Raw genomic sequence first — 21195 nt, 5'->3', positions numbered from 1 at the left:
CTTCTCCAGGGGATCTTCCCGACCCAGTGATCAAACTGGAGTGTCCTGCTTGACAGGAGGATTTCTTACCACTGCGCCACATGGGAAGCCCATATATAAAAACACACACACATATATGCGTTCTTTTTCAGATTCTTTTCCCTTTTGGGTTATTACAAAAAAAATTTAGCAGTTGAGTCGAGTTCCCTGTGCTATAAGTAGGACCTTGTTTATCTATTGTGTGTGTGTGTGTGTGTGTGTGTATTCAGTCGTGTCTGACTCTTTGCAACCCCACAAACTGTAGCCTGCTTGGCTCCTCTGTCCATGAGATTTTCCAGGCAAGAATACTGGAGTGAGTTGCCATTTCCTCCTCCAGGAGATCTTCCCGACCAATACATAGAACCCAAGTCTCTTGTATCTCCTACACTGGTGGGCAGATTCTTTACCACTGTACCATTTCATGTATCGGTTCAGTTCAGTCACTCAGTCGTGTCCAACTCTTTGTGACCCCATGAATCGCAGCATGCCAAGCCTCCCTGTCCATCACCAACTCCCGGAGTTCACCCAGACTCACATCCATCGAGTCGGTGATGCCATCCAGCCATCTCATCCTCTGTCGTCCCCTTCTCCTTCTGCCCCCAATCCCTTCCAGCATCAGAGTCTTTTCCAATGAGTCAACTCTTCGCATGAGGTGGCCAAAGTATTGGAGTTTCAGCTTTAGCGTCATTCCTTCCAAAGAACACCCAGGACTGATCTCCTTCAGAATGGACTGGTTGGATCTCCTTGCAGTCCAAGGGACTCTCAAGAGTCTTCTCCAACACCACAGTTCAAAAGCATCCATTCTTCTGCACTCAGCTTTCTTCACAGTCGAACTCTCACATCCATACATGACCACTGGAAAAACCATAGCCTTGACTAGACAGACCTTTGTTGGCAAAGTAATGTCTCTGCTTTTCAATATGCTATCTAGGTTGGTCATTACTTTCCTTCCAAGGAGTAAGCATCTTTTAATTTCATGGCTGCAGTCACCATCTGCAGTGATTTTGGAGCCCAAAAAAATAAAGCCTGACACTGCTTCCACTCTTTCCCCATCTATTTCCCATGAAGTGATGGGACCAGATGGCATGATCTTAGTTTTCTGAATGTTGAACTTTAAGCCAACTTTTTTACTCTCCACTTTCACTTTCATCAAGAGGCTTTTGAGTTCCTCTTCACTTTCTGCCATAAGGGTGGTGTCATCTGCATATCTGAGGGTATTGATATTTCTCCCAGCAATCTTGATTCCAGCTTGTGCTTCCTCCAGCCTAGAGTTTCTCATGATGTCCTCTGCATATAAGTTAAATAAGCAGGGTGACAATATACAGCCTTGATGTACTTCTTTTCATATATAGTAGTGTGTATATGGCATCCCACTCCAGTACTCTTGCCTGGAAAATCCCATGGACAGTGGAGCCTGGTGGGCTGCAGTCCATGGGGTCACTAAGAGTCCGGTCACTGAGCGACTTCACTTCCACTTTTCACTTTCATGCACTGGAGAAGGAAATGGCCACCCACTCCAGTGTTCTTGCCTGGAGAATCCCAGGGACAGTGGAGCCTGGTGGGCTGCCGTCTATGGGGCCGCACAGAGTCGGACATGACTGAAGCAACTTAGCAACAGCAGCAGTGTATATATGTTAATCCCAAACTCCTAATCTACTCGTCCCCTCTTCTCCTTTCCTAACTAGAAGCTTGTTTTCGGTGTTGAGCGAACAGTTCCACGCTGGCCCTCCTGGAGCTGGCTTCTCAGCGCCCGTGGTCTTGTGCCCTCGGACAGCCACCAACTGAGTTAGGACATCTCTGCCCTCCTCGGGCAGGGAGTGGGAAGTGCCAAGCTCTCCCACGTCACTCACGCTGTGACTTTTAGAACAGACGGCTCGCCTGGCTCGCAGGAGAGAGGTGGCCAGGTCTTGGGAGGATGGCTGTCTCAGGTGGAGACACTTCCTTCCGCCCTCTGGGCTGGCTAGGCATGCAGGTCAGCACAAGGCCCGGAAGGCAGCGACCGCATGGCGGTTATGTCCTCTGGTCTCCCCAGAGCCCCACTGTGGGCACACTGGAGCACAACGTCGCCCCAGGATGGTAAGAAAAGCCCAGGACCCCACCGTGCTTGCAGCAGACACAGCCTGGGGAAGGCATGAGCAGGCCTGCGGGCAACAAGGCCGACTCCCACCCTGGCTGTGCCCGGGAGTCCTTGCGCAGGCTTGCAGCGGGCACTTCTCATCTTTGGGCCTCTGGGTTCCCATCTGCAGCGTGGGAACTCTCAGCAACCTCTGACCTAGGGCCCAAGGCTCCAAGGCCCATGTCCGTGAATGTGCTTTGTAGATGGTGAATGGCTGTTCAGAGGCGGGAGGTCTGCACGTCCACAGAGCAGACAGTCTGAGGGCACAGCTGGTGGCCATGTGCCCCCCGGCCTGCCCCGTGGGCTGGCACACCCTGCATGCTCACGAAGGCGGCTCGAGGAGCTCGGCTGTTCTGCACGGCCCCAGGCATCAGGAGAGCTGGGCCCTCCCCCAGAGCCGTCCCTGCCCACAGCCCCCTCCCCCTCCCAGGAGCTGTACCTGGAACGGTGGGGGCCCCAGGGGTGGGCCTGTGGATCAGGTGGGGCTGTGCGCCCCCCAGGGATGCACCAGTGCCCAGTGCTGCTTCTTCAATGGCTGGATGTAGAACCTGTCTACACCCCCCAGGATGTCGCCCTCCTGGAGGACAGAGAGCCATCTGGTCTACCAGCCCTTCCCCCTGTGCAGGGAAGGGCCTTGGTGGGCTGTCACGGCACCAGGCACGGACTGGCCCTGGGTCTCTCCCAGGGCTCCTCCCCGAGTCCAAGGCCCAAGAGCCCATCTGTGGGAGACAGCAGGGGACCCATGCCCTCTGGGGCTGCACCCACTGACTGCCTCCTGCTGCCAGCTCCCACGGCCGGGTTCCCATTCCCCATCATGTGCTCAGGCTTCAGCCCCCAGATTGCAGGGCCTGGTAAAGACCACAGATAAGGATGGAGGGGTTCTCAAGGGCCGTGCTAGGCCTGCACTAATGGAAAGTGCTGCCTGTCACCAGGTGGACCGCGAGTGCCCTGTCTCGGCCCAGGCTGGACCGCCCAACCCGGGAATCTGGTGGCAGGGGGCGGGGGGCGGGGGGTTGTAATGACATAAATGGCTCGGCTCACTGAGTGACACTGCGTGACGGCACGTGACGCCAGTCCCCACAGCCCCCAGGAGGCCGGGGCCGCCTTCACCGCGCCTCAGGGACAGCCCAGGTCAGCCGAGGGGCCGGCCCCGGGTCAGCTGGACAAAGGGGCGCAGCTGAGCCCGAGCTCAGCTCTGACTGCAAAGCCTACCCTCTTCCCGTCCCCCACGCCCCGAGCCTGCACTTAGCTCTGCCCCTGCTAGCTGGGTGGCCCTAGGGAACTCAGCGGCTTCTCTGAGCCTGCAAGGAGCAGGCCCTCACTGGGTCAGAGTCTGGCTAAGATCCAAGCGGTCTTGCTCTCGCATCTGGGGGCTGGGGGACACATCTGCCCCATGGTGTCCCCCCAGCCAGCCCGGGCGCCCACTCACCATGAGGCCCGAGCAGTAGGTGAGCCTGGCTGCTGCGTCCAGGGGCAGCAGGGCCCGGCCTCCTGTGAGGCAGGGGTGGGGAGGCCCCCTCAGCAGCCACAGGGAGGCACTGACCGCGCGCTCGCTGGCGAAGGAGGCAGCCAGCAGGCCCAGCTCAGGCTGGAAGCGGAAGGAGAGGAGCCAGCCCAGGGCCGCCAGGGAGCAGCGTGGGGCCCTGCACGGCCCGGCCTCGTCCTTGTCCTCGCAGGCACAGGCCAGGGGGGCCACATCGAACAGGGGCACCACGGGAGACAGGAGGCCCCACGCTCACCCCTGATCGGCCCTCCGGGTCCTCTCAGGGGTCCCCGCTGGCCCACCAGCCCAGCCCCAGGGACCTGACCCCGACCCCAGAGCAATCACGAGCAGGACACCCCTCACTCTTTGCTCGCCCTGCCCCTGGTCCCTACCAGCTCTGGATCAAAGTCCCCAGTGGTCCTCATCGGAAAGGGGGCTGGCACCACGGAGAGGCCCACAGAGGCGGCCCAGGAACAGCAGGAAGAGGCTCTGGCCGGAGCGCGACCCAGTGCCCGTCTTGCTTCTCACAGAAAACATAAATGTTTACATCCTGGCCAGAAACCCACAAGACTTCCTGAGCCGGTCGGCCCAGGCGAGGCACTGGGCCGGGAGAGACCAGCTAATGAGTGACCGTTGCCTCGAGCGAGATACTGAGGAGACTCCCAGGGTCAGAACCCCAGCTCGCCTGGAACACCCGGACCAGTCTTTATCAACTTGGCAGAGAGGACCAGAATTAATTAAGAGCAACAGCGGCGCCTCTGACTTCCTCCCAGCAGAGTCTACAAAAAGCCGGGCCCCCTGACTCAATGGGGAGATGCCCCTGCCTCCCCAGACCCCTGTGGGCTCTGAGAAACCGCCCTTGCAAGGGGGCCCACCAGGACGCGTACCTTCAAAGGCAGCATCGGGGCCAAAGTAAGAGGTCACGTCCGCTGGCTCCAGGGCCTGCAGAAACTGCTGTGAGACAGAGAGACAGCACTGAGGAGTGAGGAGACACAGGGAGGGGGGTGGGGGGAGCAGGCCGAGGGGTGAAAGAGGGGCCCTGGACAGAGCGGGGTGGGGGGATGGCGTCTGCCCTCACCATCGGGTGCACAACACTGAGGCCAACTCCATCTCCAGGGAGCCCACTTTTCCCCTGAACCCCTCTGCCTTCAGACTTCCTCCCCCTCTGCCCAAACGCTGTTGGGCGCCCCCTCGCCCCCCAGGGAACCCAGCCCTGAGCCCCAGAAGAGTCTGGATTCCCAGCTCCCAGGTTCCCCCAGCACCACGGCCCCATGGGCCCACCCACCTGCCGGGGATCAGGGAGCGCCCAGCAGCTCAGGAAGAAGAGCGCAGAAGTGAGGGTCCCCCGCACGCATCTCCCCGGCGCGGAGGGAGCCATGCTGCCTGCAATGATCTGCAGGAATCCTGGAGTGCTGGGCAGGCGGGCCTCGGGGCTGGACCAGTAGGCTGGGTTTACTCACGGGCGCTTCCTCCCAGGGCAGGCGCTGGGGGACTGGGCGGCCTGATGGCTCCTCCTGGCTGTCCTGGCCGTGCGCAGGGCTGGCTCTGACTCAGAGGACTGCCACCCAGCCTGCCCCTGGGAGCACGGGGCTGGGGTTGGGGATTGGGGAGGGGTGGGATTCATTTCCCAGTGGTGTGACTGCCGCACCCCCAGGGACACCCTGCTTTCGGGGACCTGTCCCTGCACTCCCATCATCACCTCATTCCCTCCCTCTCGGCCACTGCCTGGCCTGTGTCTGTACCGGCGGGCGCTCACAGCACTGGGCTGGGGGCACCAGGCACACTCAGCGTCCCAGGCTCCTTGGTCCCCTGCGTTTGCTGGGAGGTTCTCAGGAACGTGTGCCCCACTCCCTCCCGCCTCCAGGAGGCCTTCCCCAGCAGGAGGCTAACGAGGGAGGGGGTCCCCCTGTTCCATGCTCACCTCAGCCCCCTTCGAGTCCCATTACGCTGGAGGCACCTGCCCGTTCATCTGGGCGGGTCCGCTTCCCCTCACAGGTGTCAGTAGTGGTCTGAGCCTCTGCCCTTTATCTACCATGGGCATCTGCCGGGGACCAGCCCCAGCTGATCCAGGGTATTCGAAGGAGAGACGGCGTAGGCGAGGGTCAGGAAACAACTGCTTAATTACACTTTAATTAAGGATACAAAGAGTAATAGAATAAGGATAGCTCAGTGAGGAAATTCAGTGGAGAAAAGCGGCTGAAATAAGGATAGCTCAGTAGGAAAATTCAGTGGAGAAAAGAGGCTGAATAAAATTCCAAAGCAGGGTATTAACGTCACCTACGAAGGCCGCAGGCGTCCTCCCGTTCTCCCGAAGTAGAGGAGACACTAAGGCCTCCCCGGTCGGATCTTAGAAGCCCAGGCAAAATTAGTAGGCTTGACGAGCTTCCCCGCCTCAGAGGAAAGATTCAGCCAGAAGGTGAAAGAAAGAACGACATGGGGAGACCAAATTTCGGTGAACAAAAAAAAGGGGCGTACTTTATTTTCCAAAATAGTTTTATACCTTAAGTTGTGCATAAAGGATAATGGGGGAAGGGGTGGAGTCATGCAAGGACAGCAGTTCCTGGTTCTAATTGAAGCCAGGCTTTCAAACTTATCATATGCAAAAGTTCAGGTGATTTACATCATCTTCTGGCCCGGAGGCCTGTTAACATTTTAAGAAACTTATTTTTCTCTAAAGGTGATTATTCCAAAGTCAGGCACCAGCCTCCAAAAAAGCATTGGACAAAGCTGCATTTTACATTTCTATACACCCATTATATCAATCAATACACTGCCAAGGACACAGTAGGTAAGGAGTATGGAGACTTAGCAGCAAACATTGGCTCAACAAGTGAAAAAACCCTTCACCAATACAATTTCTAATCAATCTTTTAACTACTCAAAGGAATCTGTGTTTAGACAGTTTAGAACATCTCCTGCCTCTCACAGTTGGGAGGCTCTGGACAATCACATGTGGCCGGAAAAACCTATTCAGGCAGGCTAGAGGATTTCCAAAGGAGTTTGTAGGTTGAAACACTGTCACACCCAGGAATTATTAACTGGAGCTGTAAGCTAACTCTTTTTTCAGAGAGAGGTAGTGGGGGACAGCCCCCCGTAAAGTCAGAGGTGTAGGTGAAAGCACAAAGCAGAAAGTAGGCAGACTCTGGTTTTCGGGGTAGATGCTCGAGAATTTCCAGGGGGACTCCTGAGGCTCGATCCCGCCTTTGCGTATGCCGAGCCTCCTTCCTCATGACCTTTGCCATGGGCGGAGTGCCTCACGCTGGCCCCCCGCAGTGATAGAATTCTAGTTGAGCTATTCCAGATCCTCACTCAATGTGCAATATGCCGGCTCCCGGCAGGCATCCCACCCTAGTGGGTGGTGCTCATGCCCGACTCCACCTCTGGCAGCGCTTCCGAGACCCAAACTGACAACCCGTGCTCATCCGGCCATCTCATCAACCTGGGCTGGGATCTGGACTGGGCTCCCCACCTGGCCCCTTGGCTCTTCCTGCCCACTCCCATCCGATGTCCTCAAGCCCCAGCTCTGCCCTTAGGATGGCATGTCCACTGAGCCTCCAGGCCTTGTGATTCGCGGTCTGGTCCCTGTCAGCCCCCTGCCTGCCTCCCTAGCCCGCCCCCTGTGCTCACAGACCTTTAGCTACGCACCCTCCCCCCCTCCACCCCCGCCAGCTTGCCTTCCATCCCTCAGACACTTCCAGGGTTCTATCCCTCCCTCTCACCCCGGGTCTTTACAGTCCAGTTTCAGCCCAAACATCACCTTCTTCATGGCGCCATCTAAATACCCCTGCCCCCAAGAGGGGTGCCACATTTAGAAGAAAAAGTCAGGACAGCAGTGGAATTTGAATTTCAGATAAACAAGGGAATTTTTTTTTTCTTCTTCTGGTGTAAGGGTGAAAGTAAATGCAAGAAGGCAAAGTGGTTGTCCCGGGATGTCTGACAAATAGCTGAGAAAAGAGAAGCAAAAGACACGGGAGAAAGGGAAAGATCTATCCAAATGAATGCAGAGTTCCAGAGAAGAGCAAGGAGAGATGAGAACGCCTTCCTAAGTGAACAATGCAAAGTAATGAAAGAAAACGGTAGAAACGGAAAGACTAGAGATCTCCTCAAGAAAATGAGAGATACCAAGGGGACATTTCATGCAAAGATGGACACAATAAAGGACAGAAACAGCAAGGACCTAACAAAAGCAGAAGAGATTAAGAAGAGGTGACAAGAATACACAGAAGAACTATATAAAAAAGGTCTTCAGTTCAGTGGCTCAGTCGTGTCTGACTCTTTGCAATCCCATGACTGCAGCATGCCAGGCCTCCCTGTCCATCACCAACTCCCGGAGTTTACTTAAACTCATGTCCGCTGAGTCGTGATGCCATCCAACCATCTTATCCTCTGTCGTCCCCTTCTCCTCCTGCTTTCAATCTTTCCCAGCATCAGGGTCTTTTCCAATAGTCAGCTCTTTGCATCAGGTGGCCAAAGTATTGGACTTTAGCTTCAACATCAGTCCTTCCAATGAACACTCAGGACTGATCTCCTTTAGGATGGACTGGTTGGATCTCCTTGCAGTCAAAAGGGCTCTCAAGAGTCTTCTTCAACACCACAGTTCAAAAGCATCAATTCTTTGGTGTTCAGCTTTCTTTAGTCCAACTCTCACATCCATACATGACTACTGGAAAAACCATAGCCTTGACTAGACGGACCTTTGTTGACAAAGTAATGTCTCTGTTTTTCAATATTCTATCTAGGTTGCTCATAACTTTCCTTCCAAGGAACAAGCATCTTTTAATTTCATGGCTGCAGTCACCATCTGCAGTGATTTTGGAGCCCAAAAAATAAAGTTTGACACTGTTTCCACTGTTTCAGCATATATTTGCCAGGAAGTGATGGGACTGGATGCCACGATCTTAGTTTTCTGAATGTTGAGCTTTAAGCCAACTTTTTCACTCTCCTCTTTCACTTTCATCAAGAGGCTATTTAGTTCTTCTTCACTTTCTGTCATATGGGTGGTGTCATCTACATATCTGAGGTTATTGATACTTCTCCCAGCAACCTTGATTCCAGCTTGTGTTTCATCCATCCCAGCATTTCTCATGATGTGCTCTGCATATAAGTTAAATAAGCAGGGTGACAATATACAGCCATGACACACTCCTTTTCCTATTTGGAACCAGTCTGTTGTTCCATGTCCAGTTCTAACTATTGCTTCCTGACCTACATACAGGTTTCTCAAGAGGCAGGTCAGGTGGTCTGGTATTCCCATCTCTTTCAGAATTTCCCACAGTTTATTGTGATCCACATAGTCAAAGGCTTTGGCATAGTCAATAAAGCAGAAATAGATGTTTATCTGGAACTCTCTTGCTTTTTCGATGATCCAGTGGATGTTGGCAGTTTGATCTCTGGTTCCTCTGCCTTTTCAGCTTGAACATCTGGAAGTTCACAGTTCATGTATTGCGGAAGCCTGGCTTGGAGAATTTTAAGCATTACTTTCCTAGCGTGTGAGATGAGTGCAATTGTGCGGTAGTTTGAGCATTCTTTGGCATTGACTTTCTTTGGGATTGGAATGAAAACTGACCTTTTCCAGTCCCGTGGCCACTGCTGAGTTTTCCAAATTTGCTGGCATATTGAGTGCAGCACTTTCACAGCATCATCTTTCAGGATTTGAAATAGCTCAACTGGAATTCCATCACCTCCACTACATCGTGGAAAATGCTGGGTTGGATGAGTCACAACCTGGAATCAAGGTTGCCAGGAGAAACATCAAGAACCTCAGGTATGCAGATGACACCACTCTAACAGCAGAAAATTAAGAGGAACTAAAGGACCTGTTGATGAGGATGAATAAGGAGAGTGAAAAACCTGACCTGAAATTCAACATTGAAAAAACTAAGATTAAAAATACACATGTATCCCATTGCTCATTGCAGCACTATTTCCAATAGCTAGAACATGGAAGCAACCTCCATGCCCATAGACAGATGGATGGACAAGGAAGCTGTGGATATATACACAGTGGAATATTACTCAGCCACCAAAAGGAACACATATGAGTCAGTTCTGATGAGGTGGATGAACCTAGAACCTGTTAAACGGCTGAAGTGACTCAGAGAGAGAAAGATAAATATTGTATTCTAACGCACATTTACGGAATCTAGAAAAATGATTCTGAGTAATTTATTTGCAGGGCAGCAACGGAGAAACAGACATAGAGAACAGATCTATGGACATGGGGAGAGGGGAGGAAAGGGTGCGATGCATGGAGAGAGTAACAGGGAAACTTACATTACCATATGGAAAATGGGGAGCCAATGGGGATTTGCTGTCTGGCTCAGGAAACTCAAACAGGGGCTCTGTGTCAACCCAGAGGGGTGGAGTGGGGAGGGGGATGGGAGGGAGGGTCAAAAGGGAGAGGAGAGATGTGTACCTATGGCTGATTCGTGTTGGGGTTTGACAGAAAACAGAAAAATTCTGTAAAGCAATTATTCTTCAATAAAAAAATAAATTAAAAAATAAAACTAAGATAATGGCATCCAGTCCCATCACCCCATGGCAAATAGAAGGGGAAAAAGTGGAAGCAGTGACAGATTTTATTTTCTTTGGCTCCAAAATCAGTGTGGATGGTAACTGCAGTCATGAAATTAAAAGACGCTTGTCCTTGGAAGGAAAGCTATGACAAACCTAGATGGTGTATTAAAAAGCAGAGACATCACTTTGCTGACAAAGGTCTGTATAGTCAAAGCTATGGTTTTTCCAGTAGTGATGTACAGGATGTGAGAGTTGGACCATAAAGAAGTCTGAGCACCAAAGAATTGATGGTTTCAAACTGTGGTTTTGAAGAAGACTCTTGAGAGTCCCTTGGACAGGAAGAAGATCAAACCAGTCAGTCCTAAAGGAAATTAACCCGGAATATTCATTGGAAAGACTGATGCTGAAGCTGAAGCTCCAATAATTTGGCAACCTGATGCAAAGAGACGACTCCTTGGAAAAGACCCTGATGTTGGGAAAGATTGAGGGCAAGAGGAGAAGGGGATGACAGAGGATGAGATGGACAGATGGCATCATCAACTCAACAGATATGAGTTTGAGCAAACTCTGGGAGATGGTGTCGGACAGGATAGCCTGGTGTGCTGTAGTCCATGGGGTTGCAAAAAGTTGGACATGACTTAGCAACTGAACATTAACAACGATGCCCTCAGGGCTTCCCAGGTGGCTCAGTGACAAAGAATCTGCCTGCCAAGCGGGAGATGTTGTTGGATCCCTGGGTCAAAAGATCCTCTGGAGAAAGAAATGGCAACCCACTCCAGTATTCTTGCCTTGGGAAAGCTCATGGACAAGAGAAACCTGGCGGGCTACCGTCTACGGGGTCACAAGAGTTGGGACACAACCTAGCAACTAAACAAGAAGTATGCCCTCATATTGTAGCTATTATATGGAACATATTATGGTAAAAATTATCCTTTATCTGAAATTCCTGTTTCTCTGGGCGTCCTGCGTGTTCTCTGGCAGGCTTAACCTTCCTCGGTCTCTACCACAGCATTTCATCTTCTCATCTTGGTGGCAGTTGCTAGGATACAAAACTGCTGATTTGGTATCTGAATTTCCCTGAAGGCCCCCCAGCACGGGTACAGAGGCTGGGATGGGAGCTTTGGGGAAACGCAGGCCTGGCCTCCAGGTGTTGTCAGAGCCAGGCAGGAGGTGCGAGTGACATCATCGTTGTCACATAACAGACAACACTCTCACTCCTTGGAAGAAAAGTTATGACCAACCTAGACAGCATATTCAAAAGCAGAGACATTACTTTGCCAAAAAAGGTTCATCTAGTCAAAGCTATGTTTTTTCCAGTAGTCATGTATGGATGTGAGAGTTGGACCATAAAGAAAGCTGAGCGGCGAAGAATGGATGCTTTTGAACTGTGGTGTTGGAGAAAACTCTTGAGAGTCCCTTGGACTGCAAGGAGATCCAACCAGTCCATCCTAAAGGAGATCAGTCTTGAGTGTTCATTGGAAGGACTGATGCTGAGGCTGAAACTCCAATACTTCGGCCACCTGATGTGAAAAGCTGACTCATTTGAAAAGACCCTGATGCTGGGAAAGATTGAAGGCGGGAGGAGAAGGGGACGACAGAGGACGACATGGTTGGATGGCATCACCGACTCAACGGACATGAGTTTGAGTACACTCCGGGAGTTGGTGATGGACAGGGAGGCCTGGCGTGCTGCAGTCCATGGGGTCGCAAGAGTTGGACACGACTGAGCGACTGAACTGAACTGAACAGACAACACTTGTCCCAGCGCTTTATCCTTGTTATCGGATGCTGCTGGACCGCGGAGAGCAGGCTGTGCCACCTGGGGTCCTCCCTCCCGGCCCTGTGCCTGAGTGTCCCTGCCGCGTAGGCAAGACGGCCGGGGTGGGGACAGCTGCCGGGGGACAGCGGCTCCGCGCCCGCCGCTCCCCGGTCCGGCCGCCCAGCGCCCCCTGGCGGCCGCCTGCCGCGCTCCCCTCCGGCCCGGCCTCGGTGCTACACCAACAGCGGTCCCCCTCGCTCCCCTTCCGGCGCTCGCCTTTCTCGGCCCCGGGCCGGCCCTCAGAGACATCCCGGGCTTCTTCCAACTCGACCCGTGGCCTCCAACCGCGGACGCCGCTCACTAGGGCGTCGGCCCTTCTCCTTAGCAGCCAAGGAGGCCCGCCCTTCTCCCGGCTGTGTGGAACCAGAGGCGAAGGCCCGGTTTCCAGCCCGATTGGGGAGAGAGCGAGCACTTCCCGGAAACCGGCGCCCACGTGAGGGGGACGCGTGTCGGGCGGCTTCCGGGGTCCCGCAGGGCAGTGAGCCGGGCTCCGGGGCCGGCATGGTGAAGGCGAGGGGGCCGGCCGCCGGGCGCGCGCCGCGTGGCCCTGCGCCGGACGCCGGGCCCGTCAGGAAGCCGAGACGGAAGAAAAGAGTCTGGAAGAACAAAGCCCGAGAAGCCGGCGGGACGCCGGGGGTCGACCCCGGAGTGGTCGCGGTGCGGCCCCCAAAGGCCCCGGAGGACTTTTCCCCGAACTGGAAGGCGCTGCAGGAGGCAAGTCCGCAGGGGCCCTACGGGCGAAGAGGGGGACGGTGTGTGGGTCACGCGGGGCGCGCGGGCTGGTGTGGACTCGGGGAGCAGAGCCGATCGCAGGGGCCGGAGCGCGTGGGCTGCTGAACAGCAGAGGCTCGATGCAGAGGGTCCTGCTAACAGTTGAGTTTAGTCGCCCAGTCGTGTCCGACTCTTCGCGGCCCCATGGACTGCAGCACACCGGGCCTCCGTGTCCATCACCAACTCTTGGAGTTCACTCAAACTCATGTCCAATCGAGTAGGTGATGCCATCCAACCATCTCATCCTCTGTCGTCCCCTTCTCCTCCCGCCTTCAATCTTTCCCAGCATCAGGGTCTTTTCCGATGAGTCAGTTCTTCGTATCAGGTGGCCAAAGTATTGGAGCTTCAGTCAGTCTCAGCATCAGTCCTTCCAATGAACACCCAGGATTGATCTCCTTTAGGATGGACTGGTTGGATCTCCTTGCAGTCCAAGGGACTCTCAAGAGTCTTCTGCAACACCACAGTTCAAAAGCTTCCATTCTTTGGCGCTCAGCTTTCTTTATGGCCCAATTCTCACATCCATACATGACTACTGGAAAAACCACAGCTTTGACCATATAGGCATCTGTCAGCAAAGTAACATCTGTGCTCTTTAATATGCTGTCTAGGTTTGTCATAACTTTCCTTCCAAGGACTAAGCGCCTTTTAATTCATGGCTGCAGTCACCATCTGCAGTGATTTTGGAGCTCCAAAAAATAAAGTCTGTCACTGTTGCCACTATTTCCCCATCTGTTAGCCATGAAATTCTGGTAACACTGGGCCTTTAATCGGTGACCACTGCCACTGATCACTGAGCGCTTCAAATGTGCTTTAGACACTGCTGGGTGAGATGAGGTGATGTGTTCATATTTAACCTGAGACTGACTCTGAGATCTTTTATCTTCTGCATTTTACAGATGAGGAAATGGGCCCAAAAGTTTAAGTAGATTGCAACCAGGTCAGCAGAACCAGGAGTCAGACCCCTCCGCCCCACCCAACTCCCTGCTCGTAATGTCACGTTATACCTCCTTGCCTTTCTGGCCCATCAGTGGGCCAAGGCTCACTTGCAGATTACTTACCGGTCACTATCTCCTGAGTGCTGTTTGTTGGCTGTGCTTCACTCGTGAATTGTCTCCAGCTCCGCTGGAGCTGGCTGCTGCTGTACCGCTGTTTTCTGGATGAGGAGACTGGGAGGAGCTGAGGGACGAGGCCCAGGGTCACACAGCCAGCACCTGGGGTACAGCTGCACAGGGCTGGGTGAGAGATTGCACTCTTTGCTGCTGCCGACCCTCATGGTGTCTCTGCAGCCTCTTCTGAGCTCCTGAGATCTCTCCCGGAGCCTCAGAGTGTGTGAGGGGGAGAGCAGAGAAGGGCTTCTGAGACTGTAACCTGCGCCTTAAGGGGGAAGTCCAGATCGTTCTCCTGTCCTGACGCAGAGACCGTGAAATTCCCTCGGGCAACCCCAGGGGTCTCGGACTTCCTGAGCTGTAACTCTGCCTCTTTCTCACAAGAAAGTAAAGCAAAAAGAAGCGAGCAGAAGGATGGATATTTATTGTGGGAAGAAACTTCACGTTTTCTCTAATTCATACAAGAAAGGCAGTTCTCCTGTTCCTTAAACATCACAGGAACAGGTAGGTAGGATCTGCCTCCTCACTCAGCGGGTTGCTGCACAGCAGGGTCTTAACCCAGGGCGCTGGGCTGGGAGACCTCAGCCCTCCCTGGAGGGGAGCAGGGGTGTGGTGGTCCACCCCGTGTCATTGGACGTGACCGTCTCTTCCTGAGACCCTCACAGCAGGAGCAAAGCAAGAAATCTCACTGAGGAAGTGGCCACCACGCGCCAGCTGTGAAGGAGTCAGCTCTAAAATAACTGTGAACGTGGGCACAGGCTGCTTTTAGACACAGACACACTTTTTTTTCAGTCTCTAGTGTGTGATTTCCAAATTACAACGTGTTGTATATTTTGTTTTGGGTTCTATTAGCTGCTGAAACAAAGATTACAGACTCCACAAGAGCCTCCACTTCTGTCTCAAACGGATTCCAAAAAGCAGCCCCAGCGTGTCCAACAAAATAGAAACTCGATCTCAGATAAAGCAAAGAGAGATGCGATGGGGACGGAAAACACAGACCCCGAGGTCATAGGGGCCTCCGGGCCCTCGGGATCGCTGATGAGCAGGAAGATACAGGTGCAGCCCAAGGAGAAAGGGGCCAAGAAAAGGACCAATGGAGACATTTCTCCGCAACAAGGCGACATCAAACATAAGAAGCGGAAAGCGAAGGAGCCGACCGCCCCCTCGCCTCCAGCCCCACCCACCAAGTAAGTACCATGGGACGTGGTGACGGACACGGCGTCCCTGGCCGCCCCGTGCCTCAGCCTCCTAGCCGGTCACAGCGACTGAGGCCTCTCTCCCTAAGGAGGCCGCGGCTGGTGGCCCCTCTGCCACTTTGTCCTGGGTTGTGGGCTTCTTTGGTGACGCGGGCGACGCGGGCGACGCGGGCGATGCGGGCGATTCAGAAGCAACCCACTGCTACTGCTGTCACTTCAGTCGTGTCCAGCTCTGTGTGACCCCACAGATGGCAGCCCACCAGGCCTGTGCGGGCAGAGGCCAGGGGGCCTGTCCGGTCGGCCAGTGCGTCTCGGAGGAGAGGACCCGGCTGCTGAGCATCGCAGCCTGAGCGTCCCCGTCTGCGGGCTTGGCACGGGGACGCCATGGGCACCAAGGGGTGTCTGAGTCTCTGTTCTCCTGGTAGCGTGTTTATCTGTGGTTCCTAAATCCCAGGCTCTGCCGTCCCTGGGATTCTCCAGGCAAGAACACTGGAGTGGGTTGCCCTTTCCTTCTCCAATGCGTGAAAGTAAAAAGTAAAAGTGAAGTCGCTCAGTTGTGTCTGACTCTTCGCTACCTCATGGACTGCAGCCTACCTGGCTCCTCCATCCATGGGATTTTCCAGGCAAGAGTACTGGAGTGGGCTGCCATTGCCTTCTCCAAGAATTAACCTAGGGTAGGTCTATTCCCCTAGAACGTAGGCATAGCGGAGGCTGACCCTGTCCCATAGCTGCTGTATCTCCAGGGCCCAGAACAGGGCTTGGCACCTCTTGGGCCCCCAGGAAAGACGTGTGGAATGAATGAACACCAAAGCCAGAAAGACTTGAGTTCAAAACCGACTCCCACATCCTGCCAGTGGGTGGTTTGGGGCAAGTTCCTGAGGAGCCCTGAGCCGCAGCCTGGTCACCACTGCAGGTCTGTGAGGTGCCCATGCCGCCCCAGTGCCTGGTGGTTACTCAACAAAGCCTGGGTGTCGCCCACACAGGGGACCGGCCAGCAGCTGCCTGTCCATGGCTCGGCAGGGGGTGGCGTGTCTGTAAGTCTACCTGGCTATGTGTTGCCGGGGGTTGAGGACACGATGGCTGGAGGTTTCGGGAAGCAGCGTTTGAGGGCCTGTGTGTGTCCCGGTGCCGGGCGCCCTCTTGGGAAAGAGCGGTCCCAGCTGGGCTCTGCGTGGAGAAGGGACCGCCGGGGGGCGGGGATGGACGACAGGCTGGTTCGTTTCAGTGACGCCGGCGGTGTGGTCGGGATCAGCCCCGCGAGGGAGGGGCCTATGCGGGCAGACGCCAGGGGGCCTGTCCGGTCGGCCAGTGCGTCTCGGAGGAGAGGACCTGGCTACTGAGCATCGCAGCCTGGGCGTCCCCGTCTGCGGGCTCGGCACGGGGACGCCGCGGGCACCAAGGGGTGTCTGAGTCTCCGTTCTCCTGGCAGCATGTTTATCTGTGGTTCCTAAATGTCTGGTAGCTGTTCATTCTGTCATTGAGAAGAAAACGTCAGCAGCCGTCACACCCGAGCAGGGGTGGAGGTGTATTTCTGTTTCGTGTTCTTTTTGTTGCTCTGTGGTTCCTCCATTTTAGCTAAAGGGCGTATTTTTTAATTAAATGGGAAAGTGCCAAGGTGATCACTGTGGCCGGCGGCCAGGCACACGGGCCTGAGCGCCCTGAGAGCGGGCCACACTCGCCACCACACTCAGCCCGTTCTCCCCTCTGTCTCTTAGAGACGACATCTGGTTTGACGATGTTGACCCAGCGGACATTGAAGCGGCCATCGGCCCGGAGGCAGCGAGCATAGCGAGGCAGCAGCTGGGTCAGAGCGAGAGCAGCGGCACGCTGGTGAAGGAGCGGCCCTTCGGCGGGTACGCGGGGCGCGCTCAGCCTTGGGGGGCCAGGGGGTCTTCAGGAAAGGGCTGCTTCCCTCCCCTCCCGTCATGTGGGCAGGCGCCTCGGCGTCTGGCCGAGCCCGGTCCTCAGCACATCCCTGAGCGATGGAACCGGGTCCCGGGTCCCGCGGGGTTAACCTGGAGCCTTGGTTCCCCACCAGGCTGACTAAAGCCTTAGCCATGGACTGCGAGATGGTGGGCGTGGGCCCCAAGGGGGAGGAGAGCATCGTGGCCCGCGTGTCCCTGGTGAACCAGCACGGGAGGTGCGTGTACGACAAGCATGTGAAGCCAACCCAGCCGGTGACTGACTACAGGACCGCAGTCAGCGGGGTCCGGCCCGCGGACCTGGCGCAGGGTGGGTGGCTCAGCTGGGCACGGCTGCTGCGGGGGCCCGGCGGTCTCTCCTCCCTCCCGGGTGGGTGGGCTTTGTGTCGGCTTGGCTGCCTCTTGGCCACCTGACTGTCAGCCGGGCCAGTGTTCCTGAACTGCGGTGTCGCTGCGCAGTGGGGACGGAGGTGGGTGTCGGAGGAAGGCCGCTGGGAGGTAAAGATGGGCCTGGGGAGGCGGGAAAGGTGGCAGGGTCTTCTAGATTATTCGGAAGCCGTGGGGATGGGGCGAGCAGCGGGAGGCCTGGCCTGGGGTGGGTTCTCGCAGGTTCCCTCAGGATCCCTATGGCTGCGGCGTTGGGAATGAGGTTGGGGGGTGGGCGGAGGTGTCCCACCTTGGGACACACCCGGGGGCCTGGTCTGTAGACTTTGCCCTTGGGTGAGCTGTGCTCGGGGCCCTGAGATCTGGGGCCTGGAGGGATCCTAAGGGCGGGGGCTTGAGGCAGCTGCCCCCTCCTCCGGCCGCGTGGTCTCTGCCGTCCACACCTCTCGGGTCCTCGAGCACGGCCCATGCTGCAGCCTGGCCGCTCTTCGGCCCCAGGCTCTGCCAGTGCTGCCTGGGCCGGGCGGGCAGCCCGAGGGCACGAGCACGGTTCGCGCAGCCTCCCCTTGGCCCCCAGCTCCTGAGGGCCTCACCCACCCCGGGTCTGACGGGGCAGGAGCGCTCACTCTCCACGTGGCCCTGAAACCCCTCCTGTGTGTGGCTTCCAGGAGAAGAGTTTGAAGTTGTTCAGAGGGAAGTCGCGGAGCTGCTCAAGGGCCGGATTCTGGTCGGACATGCACTGCACAACGACCTCAAGGTGCCGCCCGCGCCTCTGTGTCCCGCGGCGTCGGGGGTGCCGCCCGCGCCTCTGTGTCCCGCGGCGTCGGGGGTGCCGCCTGCGCCTCTGTGTCCCGCGGCGTCAGGGGTGCTGTGCGCGCCTCCTGATGTGGGTGACGCGCCCACAGGGAGAGCTGGGGCAGGGGGCGGCTCCTCACACACCAGGTAGACAGAGCCGTGGCTGACGCTGCCTCCCTGCCCAGCGACGGCCCCACTCCTCAGGGCAGAGCCCCCTCCCCGGGCGGGGGCACCCCCAGTGCCTGTTCCCTCGAAACCCCAGGCAGGCCGTCTCACAGGCTGGCCCCCAATAGCCAGCATGCCGGGCGGCAGGCCAGCTCCAAGGGCCCCCTCCTGTGCCCCCGAGGGTGGGGCTTGGCCTGTGCCCGCCAGGGTCTCTGCCCCGGGCCGCACTGGCTCGCCTCAGGCTCCCCCTTCAGCCCCCATGCCCTCCCCACCCTGGTAACCTGGGCAGACTTGCCTCCCACCCTCTTCCTGGGCCTGTCTCAAGGTTGCGGGGGGACCCGTTTCATCCCTGACGTCCCGTGTGCATATGTGATGCAAACTCAAATGCGGGATGAATGGTCACTGGTTCCTTGGTGACTAAGTCTCCACCTTCCCCGCTTTTAAGGCTGTGTTTCCGTCCACGCGTTCTTCCTGCTGAGCATCACCTGTCCCCTGATAATCGCCCCCGGGAGTTCAGGCTCTCACCAGTGCCTTGTCCTGTCTGCATGCTCGGTGTGGGATTCTGAGAAGGGCGTGCACCTTTCTGCCATCAAACACCAAAACGCCTATCGTACCTTCCTCCTCCAGGCACTGTTTCTGGGCCACCCGAAGAAGAAGATCCGGGACACTCAGAAGTACAAGCCTTTCAGGACCCGAGTGAAGGTACCTGAAGCCATGTGGCTCTGAAGGCGTGGTTCACATGATTACGGGTTCTGGTCCCTGGAAGCTGGCGTCCTGGTTAGAGGTGTTTGGGTTTGGTTTGGTTTTCTCTTTTAACCCTTAAAACTAAGAGGAGGGACTTCCCTACTTGTCCAGTGGCTGGGACTTGGCGCTTCCATTGCCAGGGGCCCAGGGTCAGTCCCTGCTCAGGAAACTGAGATCCTGCATGCTGCATGGTTCAGCCAAAAAAAACCAGTGAATAAATAAACGAGAATCACAAGGAGAATTAGGCCTTTTTAAAAAAAGTAATCTTAGAGAAAAAAGACTTGGCCAACCCAAAGTTTGTGCCGCTGAGGGCAGTGGGTCCGCTCTTGTCTGTGATCACGCCCCCAGCCGAGGCTCAGAAGGCACGTTGTGTGCGTTCCAGAGGCAGGGCCATCCCACGACGAGCAGGGCCGCTCCCCACCCTGCCACGAGCAGGGCCGCCCGGGGCCAACGATGCACAGTCCCTCCCTGGTCCTCCGCAGGCTGAGCGGGCAGTCACCAGCCCACACGGCCACTTCGCGTGGGAGGGACACTCACAGTTCCTTGGGTCAGTGCTCGGCAGGCCACCCCCTGCCCAGGCCCCACCCGAATATGGCAACGTGCTCCCCTGTCCTCGGCAGAGTGGACGGCCGTCTCTGAAGTTGCTTGCAGAGAGAATCCTGGGGATCCAGGTGCAGCAGGCGGAGCACTGTTCGGTAAGCGTGTCCCAGGTGACGGGGGCGACGGGCCTCTGGGTGACGGGGGTGATGGGCCTCCGGGTCCTGGATGACAGGGGTGACGGGCCCCCGGGTCCCGTCTAGATCGCAGGTCCCCAAGGGCTGAGGGTGAGGCTGCGGGCCCGCAGAGCCTGGCCCTCTGGGTGTCGGGCTGGGCCCATGGGACGTGGGAGCACGTCGCCACAATCGGGTGGGGCCTGGGCAGGGGGTGGCCTTCCGAGTTGTGTGGCGTCTGGGGCCCCTCGTGAGCCAGCATGCCCATCCCTCCCCTGAGCGGGGGCCACGTCAGTGGTCGTCATGGCCCCACGTCTGGCAGCGGGACTCTGGAGCTGCAGGATGGACGGAGGGGTGTGGCCACACCGGTCACCGGCAGGATGACCGTGGTGATGCCCTGTGTCCCCCAGGTCCAGGACGCGCAGGTGGCGATGAGGCTGTATGTCCTGGTGAAGAGGGACTGGGAGAGCCTCGCCGGGGACAGGCGGCCCCCCGCCCCCAAGGCCCACAGCCAGGACGCCTAGCAGGGCCCCACCCCCGGTGACCCTCGCGCCCGCGGGAGCCGCAGCCACATCAGACGACGGATGGAGCCCCGGAGCCCCCAGAGCCGGGACACTGAGGGCGGGTTTCAGAATCATGGCGGCAGAGGCGCGCAGCGTGCGTGCTGCTGAGCTGAGCTGATGTCTCCGTCTGGTTGTGGAGTCCGGGCCTCTCCCACGCAGGGGCCAGGGCGGGAAGCGTCCGGTTGTCCCCGGGCCTCCATCACCATCCTCTCGGGGGCACCGCCCTCTCGGGGGCACCGTCCTCTCGGGGGCACCGCCCTCTCGGGGGCACCTTCCTCTCGGGGGCACCGTCCTCTCGGGGGCACCTTCCTCTCAGGGCCTTTCCCTCACCGCTGTCAGCAACGAGAAGGAAGGAACTCCGTGGACTCGGCCGTGGGCCGCACAGCTGCCCCGTCGCACCCTCGTTGAGGGGTTTTCTCTGCCACTCGGGGGCTTGGGGGGTCTCCTGAGGCTGGGGTTCTGCTCGCTGCACACCCCCCCTCCCCGCCGTGCACACCCGCTATATTTAAGTTCCCGGTTAGAGCCCGCAGCAGGCAGGGGGCTTGGGCTGCTCAGCGTGGTTTTCCCGGAGGTGGGTGCCTCCCGACCTGAATGGACGTGTGAATGCGGGTGTCTGCAGCGCCCCACCTGGCCTGGGGTGCGGGCTCTCTGAGGACAGGAACAGCCTTCTGCACTGAGGGGGGCGTGCGGCGCCCTAGGCTACGCTGAGCCCCCGCCAGCCGTGTGAAAAGTCTGAAGCCACCACGAAGGTCGTGTGACATAAACGCATGTTTTTATTTGAGCTGCGCCTTGTGGAGGCCCCGTGTCTGAGAGGACAGCTGGGTCCCACCTCTTCTGCCCCCCTGCCCACCAGGAGACGCCCGTGGCACTGGGCGCCCCTTCAGGTA

General features: G+C 56.9%; 2 protein-coding genes across 4 annotated transcripts in view; one reads left to right on the top strand and one right to left on the bottom strand.

Moving 5' to 3' along the window:
* Positions 1 to 5606, bottom strand: part of ADAMTS13 (ADAM metallopeptidase with thrombospondin type 1 motif 13) — a 34115-nt gene extending 28509 nt beyond the window's left edge. The window contains exons 1-3 of one of the 2 annotated variants that reach the window (XM_044926508.2): positions 5539 to 5606; positions 4903 to 5207; positions 4505 to 4571 (exon numbers count right to left, since the gene is read on the bottom strand). In XM_044926508.2, the coding sequence (XP_044782443.2) occupies positions 4505 to 4571; positions 4903 to 4995 (160 nt within the window). In that variant the 5' untranslated portion in view covers positions 4996 to 5207; positions 5539 to 5606. Of the gene's footprint in view, positions 1 to 4009; positions 4475 to 4504; positions 4572 to 4902; positions 5208 to 5538 lie in introns of those variants that run through there. The other variant, XM_044926509.2, reaches the window with a different exon arrangement.
* A 6563-nt stretch (positions 5607 to 12169) lies between these two features.
* REXO4 (REX4 homolog, 3'-5' exonuclease) lies at positions 12170 to 21089 on the top strand. Of its 2 annotated transcripts, XM_006062481.4 has the most exons (8): positions 12170 to 12666; positions 14682 to 15016; positions 16741 to 16878; positions 17064 to 17257; positions 18000 to 18088; positions 18919 to 18993; positions 19656 to 19730; positions 20156 to 21089. In XM_006062481.4, exons 1-8 carry the CDS (start codon positions 12454 to 12456, stop codon positions 20267 to 20269), a joined length of 1233 nt encoding a protein of 410 aa, XP_006062543.2. In that variant the 5' UTR covers positions 12170 to 12453; the 3' UTR covers positions 20270 to 21089. The 2 variants fall into 2 exon arrangements, with proteins under 2 accessions (XP_006062543.2, XP_025118198.2); XM_025262413.3 differs by lacking the exons at positions 16741 to 16878; positions 17064 to 17257 and adding an exon at positions 13125 to 13133 and having other exon boundaries at positions 12170 to 12670; positions 14873 to 15016.
* The last annotated feature ends 106 nt before the right edge of the window (positions 21090 to 21195 follow it).

The sequence above is a fragment of the Bubalus bubalis genome, chromosome 12 (genome assembly GCF_019923935.1).
Source record: "Bubalus bubalis isolate 160015118507 breed Murrah chromosome 12, NDDB_SH_1, whole genome shotgun sequence".
Lineage (NCBI taxonomy): Eukaryota > Metazoa > Chordata > Mammalia > Artiodactyla > Bovidae > Bubalus > Bubalus bubalis.
Note: the sequence above shows the minus strand (reverse complement) of the source record. Positions and strands in the feature narration are given on the sequence as shown.